The sequence below is a fragment of the Coloeus monedula genome (assembly GCF_965178545.1).
Source record: "Coloeus monedula genome assembly, chromosome: 20".
In the NCBI taxonomy this organism is placed as follows: Eukaryota; Metazoa; Chordata; class Aves; order Passeriformes; family Corvidae; genus Coloeus; species Coloeus monedula.
In genome coordinates this window covers 9,702,988-9,717,908 of record NC_138800.1, presented here as the reverse complement: position 1 = coordinate 9,717,908, position 14,921 = coordinate 9,702,988, and the positions used below count along the sequence as shown (strand labels likewise).

The following is a 14,921-nucleotide window of genomic DNA, read 5'->3' as shown; positions in this document are numbered from 1 at the left end:
GCACCAAATACCCAAAGGGGAAACCAAGCACGAGCCTTCATGTGGGAGGGGGAGCAGCCAGTGCTGGGCTCTTCTGTGTAATTACAGTCATGTTATTTCCTTTTTTTTAAATATAGTTCTGTAAACTAGCAGAAGAACAATATTAAGGGGGGAAATTCAGAATTCAGTTTCTGGAGGGTGGTTTTTTTTATTAAAATAGCAACAGTGCTCCAGTCACTGCTGCGCTCTTCAGTAAAAACACCCTCCAACCAATTTCTCTGCCTTTTCCCAAGTACCTTTTACTTCTTCTCTTACCCAAAAAAAGATAATTTAGAATATGCCACAAGCATTACTGAAATGAGTATATCCCCATTCCTACTGCCACCCTCCACTGGGAACTATGAATTTCTAATTCACAAAAACTGGAAAAGAAGATGGAACACGAAACCCGTGAAAACAGACTCCTGATGGAAACCAAAGTTGGCTGATGGTTTCCCTGGAAAACTCTCTGGAGCAGACTGGCTCAGCTGGGCAGAGCAGGATGCTGGGAACACCAGGTTTGGGGGTTCAGCCCATGGATCATTCACTGAAGAACTGGACTTCATGATCCATGTGGGTCCCTTCCCACCTGGAATAATCTGTGAAATGTTTTGTCCAGTGGTGTGAAATTCACATTAAAGTGCCCAGCAAGCAGAGCAGGTACCAGGAAGATAAAACAAAAGCTGAAGCCTTTAATTTCTCAATAAAAATGGGTATTTATCTTTAAAAAATGCAATGAAAGGAACAGCTGCTCCAGGTGAGCCTGGTGTGCTCAGTGCCCAGCAGATTTTACCCCGCTCCAAATATCAGCTACTGCTGCTCCACACCTTCTGTGGGAAAATGCAGGAAGGCAACAGGAGCTGAAACCATTTATTCTCAGCTTCTACTCAAAGGCTGAACCAGTCCCAGCTCCCAGTCAAACCCTAAAGCAAAGTGGGATCTGCTGTGCATTCCCACACCTCCCAGCACACACTCCCTGCTCCGTGTGGGATCACTGGGCAGAGGAGCAGCCCCAGGACGTGGCACTCACCCTCTTCCCGAAATTCCGGCCATAAATCCCTGGCCAGACGGCCCCAGTGGCCCACCCAGCTCCTGAAGGGGGCTCACAAAGGGCTCCTGCCATTCCCTCCCTCCCAGGCAGGTCGGGATTGGGTCCTTGGTGCCTCTGCAAAAGCTTTTAGCCCCACGGATTTAATTTATGGGAGGTGACATGTGACCTCTGGGTTTGCCCCCTGTGAGCAGGCACGGGGTTTATAAATATTTCAGAAAGCTGGTTCTGGCCCCAAGCAAAGGCACTCTTCTGCAGGTTTGGAGGGGCTGGATGTGGGGATGGGGTGAGGAGAGGGGGGCAGCAGGGAGATGGAGCTCACGGCTCTGTCCCCAGACATGACCAGCCCTGGGGTTCATCCCTGTTGTCCCTGTCACCAATTCCAACATCCCCTCCACCAGCACTCAGCCTCCTGCCCAGCCTGGAGCTCGGGACACTGGAATGGAGCAGAGGTGGAACCTTTCTCACCCTGATTTTGGTCCCAATCCCATTTTCATAGGAGCTTTTGCAGCACAAAGCACAGAAGATGTGGAGACCCAGCAAAACACAGGGATGTGCAGACACCTCCACGCTGCTCCACTGCCTTGTGTCCCAGCAGCCCCAATTTCCCCAGGAAATCCATCAAATGGTGCCTTCCCTGGTTCGGGATGGGCATTTGAGCAGAGCAGGCTCTGGGATGCTGCTGGGACGTGCCCTGTGCAGAGGGAACCATTCTTTGTGTTCCTCATATTCCGAGGACGATTTCCCTCTTTCACAGCTTGCCTGTTTCGTAACAGATTTGATGCAGGAGAAGACAAATTGTCTCACAAAGGGAGAACGACAAATCATCTCGCAGCCCTTAACAGGTTATTTTTTTTCCCCTTTAAGAAGGAAATTTCCATACCAGAGGCACCTGTCTTCCTGCCAGGGATGTCAAACATCAGCTGTGGGGACACGATGATTCCAGCCCAGTGCCACCAGCTGGGTCACACTTCAGCTAAACCCACGCAGCCCCTGCTCCAGCACCAGCCCTTCCAACAGCCCTGGATGAAGGACAGGGGTGCTACATTGCACCTCCAGGAGCTCACCCAGTCACAGGCTGGGGGGATTTGAAATAAACAGAATCAGGCACAAAGGGCAGAGATTTCAAGGCCAGGTTGCACGAGGCTTGGAGTGGAAGGTGTCCCTGCCCATGGCAGGGGTAGAACTCGATGGGCTTTAAGGTCCCTCCCAACCCAAACCAGTCTGGGATTCTACAATACCAAAGCTGTGGTGCCTCGGGATCAATCCAAGCAGGTTTAGTTTCACAGGATAATGTGCTTTTCCTCTGGTTCCAGACTGCCCTCCATGCTCCTGCTACTCCCTTTGTTTCCCAAAGCAGGACATCCTCTCTTGCAGGCTGTGCCTAAATGAACCTGAGGCATTTTCCTCGCACCAACAGGGTCACTGGGGTGTGTGCTGTGCAGCACAGGAGCTGCTGGTTCAGTTCCTCCAGCAGGAAGGGCTTTGCTTCCTCCCAGGAACTCTGTGGTGGTGAACACACTGGATTGACAATCGCCGAGCCCAAATTCCTCCATTAATCTGCTCTCATGGTGTTTTAATACCCCAAGTACAAAGTGAGCCAAGTTAAAGGCTGGTATCTCACCAACCTTTTTTTTTTTTTTTTAAGTTTTTTTTTTTATTAAACTCTTATGTCATATAAGTAAATTAATCTTTTAATACCAGGATTTCCTGCTACGTACCCCCCTCTGCTTGCAGCAAGACACACTGTGACAAAGCAACTGCACTGAAGGGAGAATGCTGATGGGGAAAATGCACCAGGCCTGCCTGGATCCAAGGGAAAGGCTCTAATCACTGGCAGCTGGATAATCAGGGTGTTAATTCAGCCTCCCAGCAGGCACCACTCTGCTCCTGCAAGAGCAGCAGAGGGCTGGAGGCTCCTGTGCCACCCAGGACACCTGAGGCCATCGGGACTTGGGGCCATTTCCTGCACCTGCGTGTGGGATTTAAGGAAGTGATTCCTGCCTCACGTTGTGGTGACACTGCGTGGTTTGACAGCCCCATCAGAGCCACCTCCTTCCCTCTGATCTGGCTCATAAAAGATGCAAATTCCTCCTCCCTAACGAGGATCCATTTGCTGAGGCACAAACCAACCTATATAAAATGGGATCTACTTCCCCATCTTCCCCCAGCTCTAAATCCCTCTTTGGAATTCCAGTGTGTCCCTCGTGTCCTGCCTGACTTTCCTGCAGAAAAGGCTCCTTTTGGCTCCTGCAGAGCCCTGGGTGCCATGTTTAATGATGATGTATGGGCATCCTTCCCCTCGGGGGGGGTGGGGAGGGGTCACACGTGTGACACCGCCAGCCTGTGTATCAACAGCAAATTATAAACCGTGTCACTCCCAGCTAATGCAAAGCTGTAATCCTCTTTAACAGGAGATCAAATCAGTGCCATGAGTTATGTTCATTCTGTAATCTGATAAGAAATAGAGTGAGCCTCTAATAAAAGAGTAATGAGAGTCCTTAATGATGCTGTTAAAAGGTAGCGCCAGTTAAAATATTGCTGTTGTTCCAGCTGATTAGATCATTGTTGCATATTTGCACAATCTTGTTTTACCTGTCAGAATAACCTGAGTTGTCTTGGGAGATAAAGGTGTTTGGACCAAACATCTGTGTCCTCAGAGGATGTCTCTCCCTGCAAGTTACTGTCCTCCAGAGGTGAAATTAGGATGTTCACCAGACTTGGCAGTGATTTGATACCAGCCCTTGCTGTACAGTGTCTGTGTTCAGCCCCTGCTCCTCTCGCACGTGGACAGTGCAGGGATCTGAGGATTTGTGTATCACAGCTGACAGACAGACAGGATAAACCCCAAATCCACACACAGCTCTTCCCAGAACACAGACTTGTTCACAGCTGGGCTGTGAACTGGATCCACCCCAACACCTCACCTGCCCACGGCCTGCAGGTCTGCAGGGGGAATCCTGAGCCCCAGCTTGCCCATAAAGACATCAGCCTGCCACAGGAGCTTTCTTCAAGTGCACACACACTCCTAAAAGAGGAGGCTTTCAGGGCAATGACTGCACAGAAGGTCTGGGTTCAACCTCAGCTCCAGCCCAGTCCTGTGTGGTATCTTTGGGAATTCCCTGAGGCTCTTGCCTCAAGGATCTCTGGGCTCAAAAGCCTTTGGAGATGGGGGCTTTCACCTCCCTGTGCCCCATTTCCCAAAGCAGAGGAGACTGGCCTGCTCCCAGCTCTTTGCACGAGGTGCTACTGAAGGATCCCACATCCTGATGGTAGGAAAAACCAAGAAAGGGAAACCACATGATGCCACCCTCAAACACACGAGAAATCACAACCAACCCTGTCCTGCCCAAGACAGCTGCCCTCTCCTCTGGGCAACTCCCAGCCCACACTGCCAGCTTTGCCTTTGGGTTCCTTGTCCCAAGGCAGACCATTTACACAGCAATGACCTTGGACCGATTAGAAAAACCTTGGCCCAAGAGGACGATAAATGTGTTAAAGTCTATAAACACAGACCCCAAGGTAACCATAAAAATCACTTCCCAGTGTGTGTTTTAAAATACTACCAGAGAGGGGTTAAAAAGGAGGAGGGCTGGAGGCCACCAGTGCCCCACACATTACAACATAAAATATGTGAGCATGAGGTTAAAGAGCCCTGCCCATGCTTAGGGTGCCTGGAAAATGGGCAAGGGGAAGATTAATTGCCTCCACCAGTGCTGTTATCCCAACCAGCAGCAAGAGTGAGGCACAAAGTGGCAGTGATGTTGACAAAGGCAGTTATTTGACTTGTGTGCTTCTCTCCTTGAATTCAGGCTGTAAAATCTGGAGTGACTGCTCATCCCCTTCTCCTGGCAGGGCTCAGGCTGCTCCTCCTCACAGGGATTTCTTTTCTTTCTGTTTGCCCAGACTGGGCACTGCCAAGGAAGAACCAGAACCATGGCACCCTGCACTCTGCACCACCCCCAAGCCCACCCACATCTGCAGACACATAGTTATTTATTCACTGGCATTTTCCTGGTGTCTTCCTGCCCCTGTAGCCACTGGTAGAACTCAGGGAATGCTCTGCCAGCTGTTTCTACATCCATTTTATGCACAGCTCACTGGCACTGTGAAATCTCTCCCACTACAGCACAGTGCTCTGCTGTTCAGAGGTGTATTAATTTTGGGGTCATGCCTTTTAAGAGCCTGACCAGAAAAAAATAAAACTGGCTCAGAGCACAATCACATCTCTGTGAAGTGTATATGTGCATTTTCAACCCAGTAACTCACACTTGCAAACAATAAAATTGCCTGCTTCTGCCACAAAGGGAAGCTGTCACCATTGCTGCTTCCCTCTCCAGCACACAGCCCTGGCCTGTTCTTTTTAATTCACCTGCAGATGTTGAATTCTTCTTGCCTTGTGTGATCCAGCTGTGTGCTGGACAGAGGTCTTGTGGCTCATGCCAAGGGCAGGGGGATTTTAAACAGAAATATGAGGTGACCCCCAGAGTGGCTTTCATTTTCAAACAAATGACTGAGAGCAGCACATCTCTCATCTGGGGAGAGCTGAACCAAAACACTCACAAAAGGCCCAATTTTCAGACACCCACTGCAGCATTTTGGATGTGTTCTGTGTCTGGATGCAAACACAAATGGTCTAACAGGGGAGGAAGCCAAAAAGAATTCACAAGAATTCCCACTCAAATGTGCAAGGGCTGCTGCAAAGAGGAAGCAAGGATCTGCTCCCACCTGGAAGAGGGAAAGACATTATGGTCCTAAATTACAGCAGAGGCAAATTTAAGCTAAACATGAGGACTACACAGCTGGGGGAACAGCCTTGACCCTGCCACATCTATTTTTGTGGTGAGAGGATCCAAACAACACTGAAAAATCAGAGCAGCTGGGATTTGTTCTCACTTAAAAAAAAAAAACAAAAAAAAGGAGAGGAAAAAACCAGAGTAAAGGAACTGAGAAAGATGCACTGATGAAACAGCACAGGTCCTATGGACACAGAAGATCTTACTTCTCATCTGTAAGTCCCTGCAATCCCCCAAAAGGCAGCAGCAAAAGAGCAGCAGGTATTTGGTTTCCATTTCACAAACAGACAAATGACATCTCTCCCTCACAAAGCACAAACATGTTCCACAACCCAGGGGAAAGATGTTTCTCAAGCTTTCTACATCCATTCACCGAGAAATTATTCCAGCTCCTTCCCACAAACAGCTCAGCTTTTGGAGATTGGGGTTTAAAGTGTATTGCTGAAGAAATATGGGTGGGTATGTGGGAGAGCTGTCTGGTAACTATGCACAACACTTCCCTGCTGTTTTCTTCACTAATTACCACATTTAAACATTATAGTCTTCCAATAAAATTCTTTACTCTTTAAATAGAGATAAACACAAGCAACATAAAAGTCTTGAGTGAATCTTGAGAGAATTATTCAAGTTATTCACTGAGCTAAGAAAATGCATATTAACCAGAATTTAGAAGTTGCCATTTCTGTTAGAAGACAAGTTCTTTTTAAGTTCTGATTCTACCTGAAGACACTAGGTAGCCTAACTGTGTATTTCCAAACTAATTCCATAAAACTGGGAAACTTCCAAACTGGAGGAGTTCTAAAGCAGGAATCAAAATGCAGGTGCTGAGATTTATGACAACTTCTCGTTTGGTGTTACAGTAATTACAGGGTGAAAGCTCAGCCAGGCTGCCAGGACAGATGTGACCAAGACACCCAGGCTATGATGCCAGTGACAAATGGGGAACTGATAAGAAGGAATGGAGAGGGTGACAGGCTGAAGAACAGGTCAATACCACGCTGTCATGGAGCCATTTGAGAAACATAATTAATCTCCTACTCACCTGGCATCATCATTCATTGTGCAGTGGTCAATAGGTGCCATGAAGCTCACCAGCTTGCTGTGGACATGGTACCTGAGGGGAGCAGCAGGGGAGCACATCAGGAACTATTCATGAGAAGGAAATGCTGCTGTTTGAGCAGGAACAGCCCAGCTCCCAAAGGCAAAGCTCTTCCTGGGGGCTGACCCCTATGGAGTCACCAGCTGGAGCTGGCAACTCCCCTCCCTTTTAGCACAGCAACGATCAGGTGTTACCAATGAACTGAGAAACAGCAAATCCTTTCTCATCCCAGCGAGGAAGAGGACAGCAGCACCCATGAACTGTGAGCCCCTAACCAGACTCCCAGACAGACAACCCCGAGGAGTCAGACAGACAAACACCCCCTCCCTCCCAGCCCTCCCTCAGCTGCCACCCTCATCACCTGCTGGGACCTGTGCCCACTGCAGGCAGCAGGAGCATCACACCTGCTCCAGCATCCATCTGCTACCCCTCCTTCCCTGCTCTGAGCTATGTAGGGCCCTAAGGAATAGCAAAATTCCACCCTGGAGCTGTATCCAGAGCTGGAAAATCTCACCCTGAGTAAATTGCAAATGGAGCAGGTAAAAACGAGGAAAGGATACAGGAAAAGACCTGTGCAGAGATGAGATGTGGCATGTTCTCAGCATCAAAATACTGCTGCAAGCTGTCCTGCACCTCCAGAGAGGATCCCCTCCCCATTTGGCACCCTGGGCAGCAGCCTGCAGAGATTTCATGATTTATACTGAAGGACCTGACATAAAATTTAACAGGGTACTGAGAACCTCTGAATGAAAAGGCTTTAAACCCCGTGTCCAAGGGCAGGGGATTCCAAACGCAGGCGTGTGTGTGCACTGCCTGCCTGCCCCAGCCTGAGATGTCTCATCCAGGCTGCTGCTATTTTTAGAGCTTGACAAATAGCAGGCAAAAGGATTCACTAGCATTTGCCCAGAATCACCTTTCCACTCTGTCACCTCTGCACTCCCTTTTGTTTGCCTGTGCAGGAACATTCCCTGGGGGATGCTGAGCTCACAGCCCATTTCAGAAGGCTCTTCAGGCACAGCCTCACACGAGGGCTTCTCTGCACTCTCAGCCTTTGTCACTGCCAATGGAAGGAGCTGCCCTGGAGTCAGGAGCAGCCACAAACAACAGGTCACAGCCTGGGCTCTGCAGCAGCTCCCTGGGGACAGCCAGCATGGATCCACCCGGGACAGGGCTCCTGCAGGGACAGCCTGGCATGGGCATGTGGCCACTCAGGTACCTCCTCTGACACGAGCTGCTTGTCCACATCTGATTGCTTTTTAAATCAGGACTTTGAAATCCTCAGTCTAGCAGATGTAAAGTATTTCATTTAGTGGAGAGAAAGACACCCCACGTTGCAGCAGCACAGATCAGAAAACACTGACGTGCAAGAGGTGTGAAAATGCCCCTCCTCCAGAGGGAAACCTCTACCAGGTTACTTCAGCTCGATTTTTGGATGAACTTATTTCCCCTCTTAATGCCCAAATTTCCCTCATGTCAAGTGGAAGACTGACTGCTTCTGGAAGCACCTGAAGATCCTCAGCCCCGACCATACACCAGCACATTGCCACTGAACAGGCTGTAACACTGAACCTTTGCTAAAAAGGAAGAATTAAGGATGAAACTTGGTGTGAAATACTCGGCTCTCCAGGATCTCCAAGTCCCTCATGAGAGCAAACTGAAGCACTGCTGTCCCAGTTTTAGAGGAGAAAGAAGAACAGAGGGTCAGGGATCTGCCTGGGGTGACACCAAGTCTGTCAGTGGAAGCACCAACTATTTAAAAATACCTATTTGGGCTCTGCTGGCCTATTCTGAAAAACACAGGAGCTTAACTGCACCTTAATCCTAACCACAGACAATGAGACTTCTTTTCTTTTATTGGTATTTCCCCTGCAGGGTGAGTACAACTTTTATTTAAAGAAGCAAAAAGAGGCACCTCAGATATAAGAGGCAACTGACTGGGGAGGGGAGAGCTGCTCTCCCAGGACTGCTGAAGGCACAGATTGCACACAAGGAGAGACTTCCCCATTATTCCTGGAGGTTTACGAGGCTGCCTCAGTTGTGTGATGTTGTCAGGAGTTTTGACTGAATCATGAATATATCCAATTATGTGTGATGCTGACAGAAAAGAATATTGATAGTCAATAATTATAGGCTTTTCAGGCCAACAAAGTAGCTCTTCCCTCTTTCAATAAATTATCTTATGACATCTATCTTAAAAATTGCTATGCCAGGCCTGACCCAGACTGACTCCACTGACTTTCTATCAGATGCCATCTAAACTCAGGATTTATAGTTTACTCACAAAGGATGGTTAATGTGGTGGATTTTTCAGGAAGCAGAGCAGCTTTTCAGCATCCTCCCTCCTCCACCACAAATCATGCTGAACTCAGGGAGACTCAGACCTGCTCTGCACAGGGGGGAAACACCTCCTGCTCTCCAGGCTGCTTCCCTTTCCACGGGGAAGATTCTTCCACCAAGTTCAACCCAAAAGAGTGATCCAGGAGGGAAATGATCCAGAGATAAAGGAAGCTGTGATGTGAGTTACCAATAAAGAGAGATCTGACACCAAATTCTGACTGGCACTCAGTGGGAAACAGAGATTTACCTGAGGTATTTCTGCACATCTTCCCTGGGAGCTGCTGCCCATGCCTCAGTCAGCGAAATATAAATTGCACAAGAGGGGTTTATTGGCTTTTGCTGGAAATTACAGCCCCAAACGGCTCCGGGACATTTGAGCACCTCTCTGGTGTTCCCTGAGACCAAGAAACTCTCTTGCCAGGACTGACTGGGGCATGCTCACAGGCTGCATCCACCAAGCCCTTATTCCAGGCTCCAGGAATATCAGGATTCCCCACTGGCTGCTCCAGAGCAAGAAATGCCCTAAAAATCACAGATCAGCCAAGAGGCCTCAGGGCCAGCTGGGGTAAAACACACTCAGAGCTTTTTTTGGCAAAATCAGGACTTGTGTGTGCTTGCAGGAGGTGTCACCCACCGGATTCTCCTTCCTTTGCTGGCTTTTCTGTCCACTTTCTTCTTTATTTTGCTCCGTAACTTCTGGATGGCCAGCCACTGCCTGGGGAGTGCAGAACAAGAGGGACACAACTTCAGAGCCACCAAACACTCCCAGAAAGACTCTGTGAACCCCAAGTGTATTAAAAGCTCGACTTCTCAAACACAACTTCCTCAAATCACAGAAGTTTCCAGCAGGGAAAAACTTCTCCTGGTTATAAATATTTTTTTTCTTAAACTGAAACGAGCGTCATCTCACCTGATTTATACAATGAAAACTCGGCATCAGGGAAAAAATCTAACAAAATCCAATTACTGCAATCTTAATATAATCTTAATTACTGTAATCTATTTTATTGTAAAGTCAGATAAATGTACAATGCAATCACCACTTAAATGTAATTTTGTCTATATCGTGTTAAATTATAGTGAATAGCTTTCCATAATATTCCAGACGTACACAAAATAAATTTGACACTTTGCACTAAAATTTGGGTGATATTTTACAAGGAGGAAAGTTGTTTCACCATCACAAAACTTCCTGATGCATCTTCTTCCACTCCCTACAGACACCTCCCCCCTGCCACAAAATTGTTTCAGGGAAGAACCCAACTCCAGCTTTTCCAGCTCTCCTTGGCTTTTACACTTTTCTGAATCAGAGCCTGTGGCTATTTCATTGTACACTGCTCATGAAGTGTAAAAGCTTCCAAAATAGCATTTGGAAGATTCTTTATTTTCTAACTCTAGAATTAAACAGAGAAATAAGAGCTCCCCTGCATGGAATTATAGTTTACTTCTGCGTGCAGGAAACATTCCCTGATACTGTTTTAATTGTACAGGATCTTTTCTTACAGCAGGGATACACAGCAATTGCTTCAACTGATGTCAGAAGGTTTGTTCTTCTAAAACAACAGCAAAGCAGACTTAATAAAGAGAAAAAGCCAAATTTCAGCAGCGGGCAGGCACTTTTGTGATTCCCTGATTCCCTTAGTGCTGCAGGAACCACTGAGAGAAAGAAACACCTGCACCAAGCCTTTCCAGTGGGGAAACATCTCCAGAGGATCACGAACAGCTTAAAAGTCAGACTGGGTGATCCATGCATACCTCAGGAGTGTGTCACAGAGGATGAGCTTCCTGACTAATGCCACAATGCCTTTTTCCAGATTAGCTCAGTACTTTGCCCTCTACAATGAGCTGGACTGGAAGGGCACAGGTCACTCTGCTGGGCTGCAGTGCTGGGATGAAGGCAGTGATGTTCCAGACATTCCCACTCACCTGCCCATGGCCACCTGGTCGTTGGGGTCCAGGGAAGTGGTTTTACGCTCTATCAGTTCTCGCAGGAGCTGCAGGAAGGACAAAAATCCCATCAGGAATAAGCTCCCACGGGCAAGAGGCCTAACAGGGGCAGATCTGCAGGAAAAGCTCAGCCCCACAGGGCTCCCCCCCACTCCTGGGGGAAGGGGAGGGCAGGGGGAACTGAAACACTTCCCAAACAGAAGTTGGGCAGCGCTGCTCGCTCGGGAACAGCACAGCAAAATCCTTTCTATAGCTCCAGCAGGAATGCTCAGGCAGCCTTTTCTATTTCTTTGCATGGCCTGAGGGCTGAGGTTTGTCCTCTTTGCTTCCTGCAGCCAAAGAATGTTGTAAACAGCCTTTCTGGATCCTTGACTGGTGCTGTGTGTTTATCACCACTCACTGTAAACCGTGTGTGCTGTGCCCTGGGTATTTGCCAAGATATCAACACAAGGAACAGAAATAAACCCTCCAAAAGTGAGGGGAACAAACTGCTTTATGGATGCCTACATTTCACCCACCAGTGAAGTTACTGCCTCAGCTCAGAAACACCCCAAACAGACCCACTGGGAACCAGAATCCAGGCAATTCCAGAAAGCCAGGGAAGAAAGGATGCAGGATGCTTTTGCTTTCCTCTCCTTCAAGGCATACCTCACACTACCAGAAAAAAGAGTGATTCAAACATAATTAAAAACCTGCCACTGTTTTTTTTTTTCCCTACTTGTTTGTTTTTGGAGATTATTACTGCAGCAATTACATTTAAAAATTCCAGGAGCCAGGCCACTGGTTTATTATCACTAGAAAACAGCAAGCTACTTCTCTGCCCTGTTTATCTGATTGATTCCAAACATCTTTCTGGCACACAATCTATCAGTTTATCTCTGCCACTTCATCACAGTCACTTCTGGCAGCTAAATACAAGATCCAAATCCAGTGTTACACAGACATACGACACAGTAAACCTGTGTAACACCGCCACTCTGTAAACAGCTGCCCTTAAGGCTCAGCAGAAATGGGATCTTGGTTTCCAGTCAATATTCTGTCAAAAGCAAGGTGGGAGGGAGGCTTGGAACAGCAGCCAGAAGTGGTGCAGAGAGGTGAGAGTGGTTTCCTCCTGCTCCAGCAGTGAGGGGTGTTTGCTGTCTCCTCTGATCCTGCTCGTGGCACGAGGCACGGAGGAAGTGCTGAGGCACAGGAGATGGTCACAGGCATTCCCTGTGCTCCTGGGGAACCAGCAGCAGGACATCTCCACAAATCCAGACTGAAAGACCAAGGAGTGCCCCAAGATCTTACAGCTCTGCCCACACTGGTTAGAACAGTGCCAGAGGGCAGGGCTGGATGGGATATTGGGCAGGAATTGTTCCCTGGGAGGGTGGGCAGGCCCTGGCACAGGGTGCCCAGAGCAGCTGTGGCTGCCCCTGGATCCCTGGCAGTGCCCAAGGCCAGGCTGGACATTGGGGCTTGGAGCAGTCTGGGACAGTGGAAAGTGTCTCTGACTATGATGGGGTGGAACAAAGATGAGTTTTAAGGTCTTTTCCAACCCAGACCATTCCAGGATTCCAAGATGCATTTTTGGGGCAGGTTCCTAATGCTGAACCAATTCTGCTGACCTTGGGGCTGACAAGGCCTTCCAGTGCTCCAAATGCTCTTCCAGTGCAGTGTCAGCTGGGGACTGGGGACACTGCCTGGGAGACCAGAGCGAGGCAAACAGGAGGGAGAAGCAAAAAAAAAAAAAAAAAAAAACCAGGAGCAAGAGTGAAATTAGGAAATGGAAATAAAAGCTGTGAAGCATCTTGTTACATCTAAATAGCGAATGTCTCCGAGCTGAGGTTATAAATCATGCTAACAATGGTTACTAAAATAAAAGTGGATGTAGCCAGAGGCTACCACTGAAAAAGTCAGCCCAGGCCTGCCTGGCTGCCTTTGGTCTTTAAGGATTTGATTAGTTTTCTGCTTTCTGGTTCAGAGTCTTGCATCCAGCCCCTGCTCCAGAGCCAGCCAGGGCTTGGGATAGAGAGTGAATGATAAATTCATTTACTGAATAAAGCAACAGTGTTTTCCCAGCACAAGACTTAAACCACTTCCCAAACGGTAATATTTCATTAAGCCTGGCGATTCTGCTTAAAATTTATTAGTCAAAACAGAAAACTCTCATCAGACCCCATATATTCCATTAGGAGTGATATATGGTGTCTCCCAGTGTCTAATTATTAACTAGGAAGTGTGAGTAAATCACCATCAGCCTTAAGCCCTGATGTGTGAAGACAGAGTTAGGCAATTGCAGCATCAAAAGGCTTTGATTTGAATCAGATCCTGTTTTGTTTTCCCTCCTTCACCTCTTCCCTGAACTTGCAGAACCTCAGCTCAGTCTCCCATGGCAGCAAACACAACTGCAAGGAAGCACAGCCACATCCCACAGCTCAGCTCCCAATGCCAGCTGCTCCTGCCAAGAGCTGAGACCAGGAGGACAAACCATGGGAGCAGAGGGAAGCTGTCAATGCCAGCTGGATTTTGTTTGGGAGGAAGTGGTGATGTTTGCCAGGAGAGCTCCTGCACGCCTGCTGCTGAACCCAAAACCTGTGCTGACACCAAAGGCAAGATCCCTGCAAAGGGCTTCCTAAAGAATTCCCCTGAAGGAGTTCCCCCCTCAGTGCCAGTGAGAGATGCACAGCGAGCCCATTGCACAGAATCAGAGGGATTTGGAAATGCCATCAGGGTGTTGTCCAAGGGTAATAGAGACTCATTTCTCATTTTAGAGGTCAATTTTCATTTTAGAGGTTAGGTCTCATTTTCATGCACTGTCTATCAGTGTTTCTAATCCCACACTCGCTGACCTTTCTGATTTGCAGACCCCTAAGAATTTCCAGTTGAGACAAAGAGCTAAGGAGAGCTGAAATCAGCCTCGTGACAAAAGGCTCACTTGTCTTAGACCTTACAGAGCAAATCAAATTTAAAAACAAAAAGTCCATCTACAGATCCCCTTTCAAGCTCCCACTCAGTAGCAAATGTGTAACAACATTCGGATTTCTACCAACACCAGAGAAAATTTAAGTTTGCAGCTCAAATATTATTTCAACCCCCCTTGAAATGCTTTTTAAAAACTTAATTTTCTGCAATCCATGTATAAATGCCTAAAATGCATGCTGAAATCACTGGACAGTCTCTTTTTAAAACCCATTTTATTCAAATTCAGGCTTGTGTAAGATGCACAGATCTGCCTATTTTCTAATAACCCATTAAGAGAAGTTCCAAATCAAGCTTTAAAATGTGTTATTAACCACCTTCCCAGCCATTTGAAAGATACATGCCTGTGATAAGAGTATTGTATTGCCATTAACCTGTGGGATGGTTCGAGACATCTCTTATTCACACAAAACTCTAAATGCATCTCATTAAAGCCACAAGATCAGCTGTCCATATTAATCACTCACTGGTTTAATTAAGGTAAACCAGCTTGTCACAAAGCCAGGCTTCTCTCTATTCTTCACTATTATCGACTTTTAATAGTTCCCTGGATTGGTAATTCCTTGTTTATGGCATTATCAGATCCCTGGGAGAGCAAACCACACTGTGGGCCCAGGAAACTGCTCGGGACACGAGGGGAAATTCACCCCATCAGTAAAGTTTTCCAAAGAGTCACACAGTAGGATTTAAGGATGCTGACCTTGGGGGAAATCCC

General features: G+C 47.6%; 1 protein-coding gene across 3 annotated transcripts in view; it reads right to left on the bottom strand.

Annotated features, from left to right (window-relative positions):
• The window catches only part of AATF (apoptosis antagonizing transcription factor), a 39,159-nt gene that overhangs the window by 5,263 nt on the left and 18,975 nt on the right, over window positions 1-14,921 (bottom strand). Inside the window, exons 9-11 of one of the 3 annotated variants that reach the window (XM_082294907.1) lie at window positions 11,225-11,292; window positions 9,933-10,013; window positions 6,905-6,976 (exon numbers count right to left, since the gene is read on the bottom strand). The exons of 1 other annotated variant lie outside the window; for it this stretch is intronic. In XM_082294907.1, coding sequence (XP_082151033.1) covers window positions 6,905-6,976; window positions 9,933-10,013; window positions 11,225-11,292 — 221 coding nt within the window. The remainder of the gene's footprint in view (window positions 1-6,904; window positions 6,977-9,932; window positions 10,014-11,224; window positions 11,293-14,921) is intronic. One more of the 3 variants, XM_082294908.1, reaches the window with a different exon arrangement.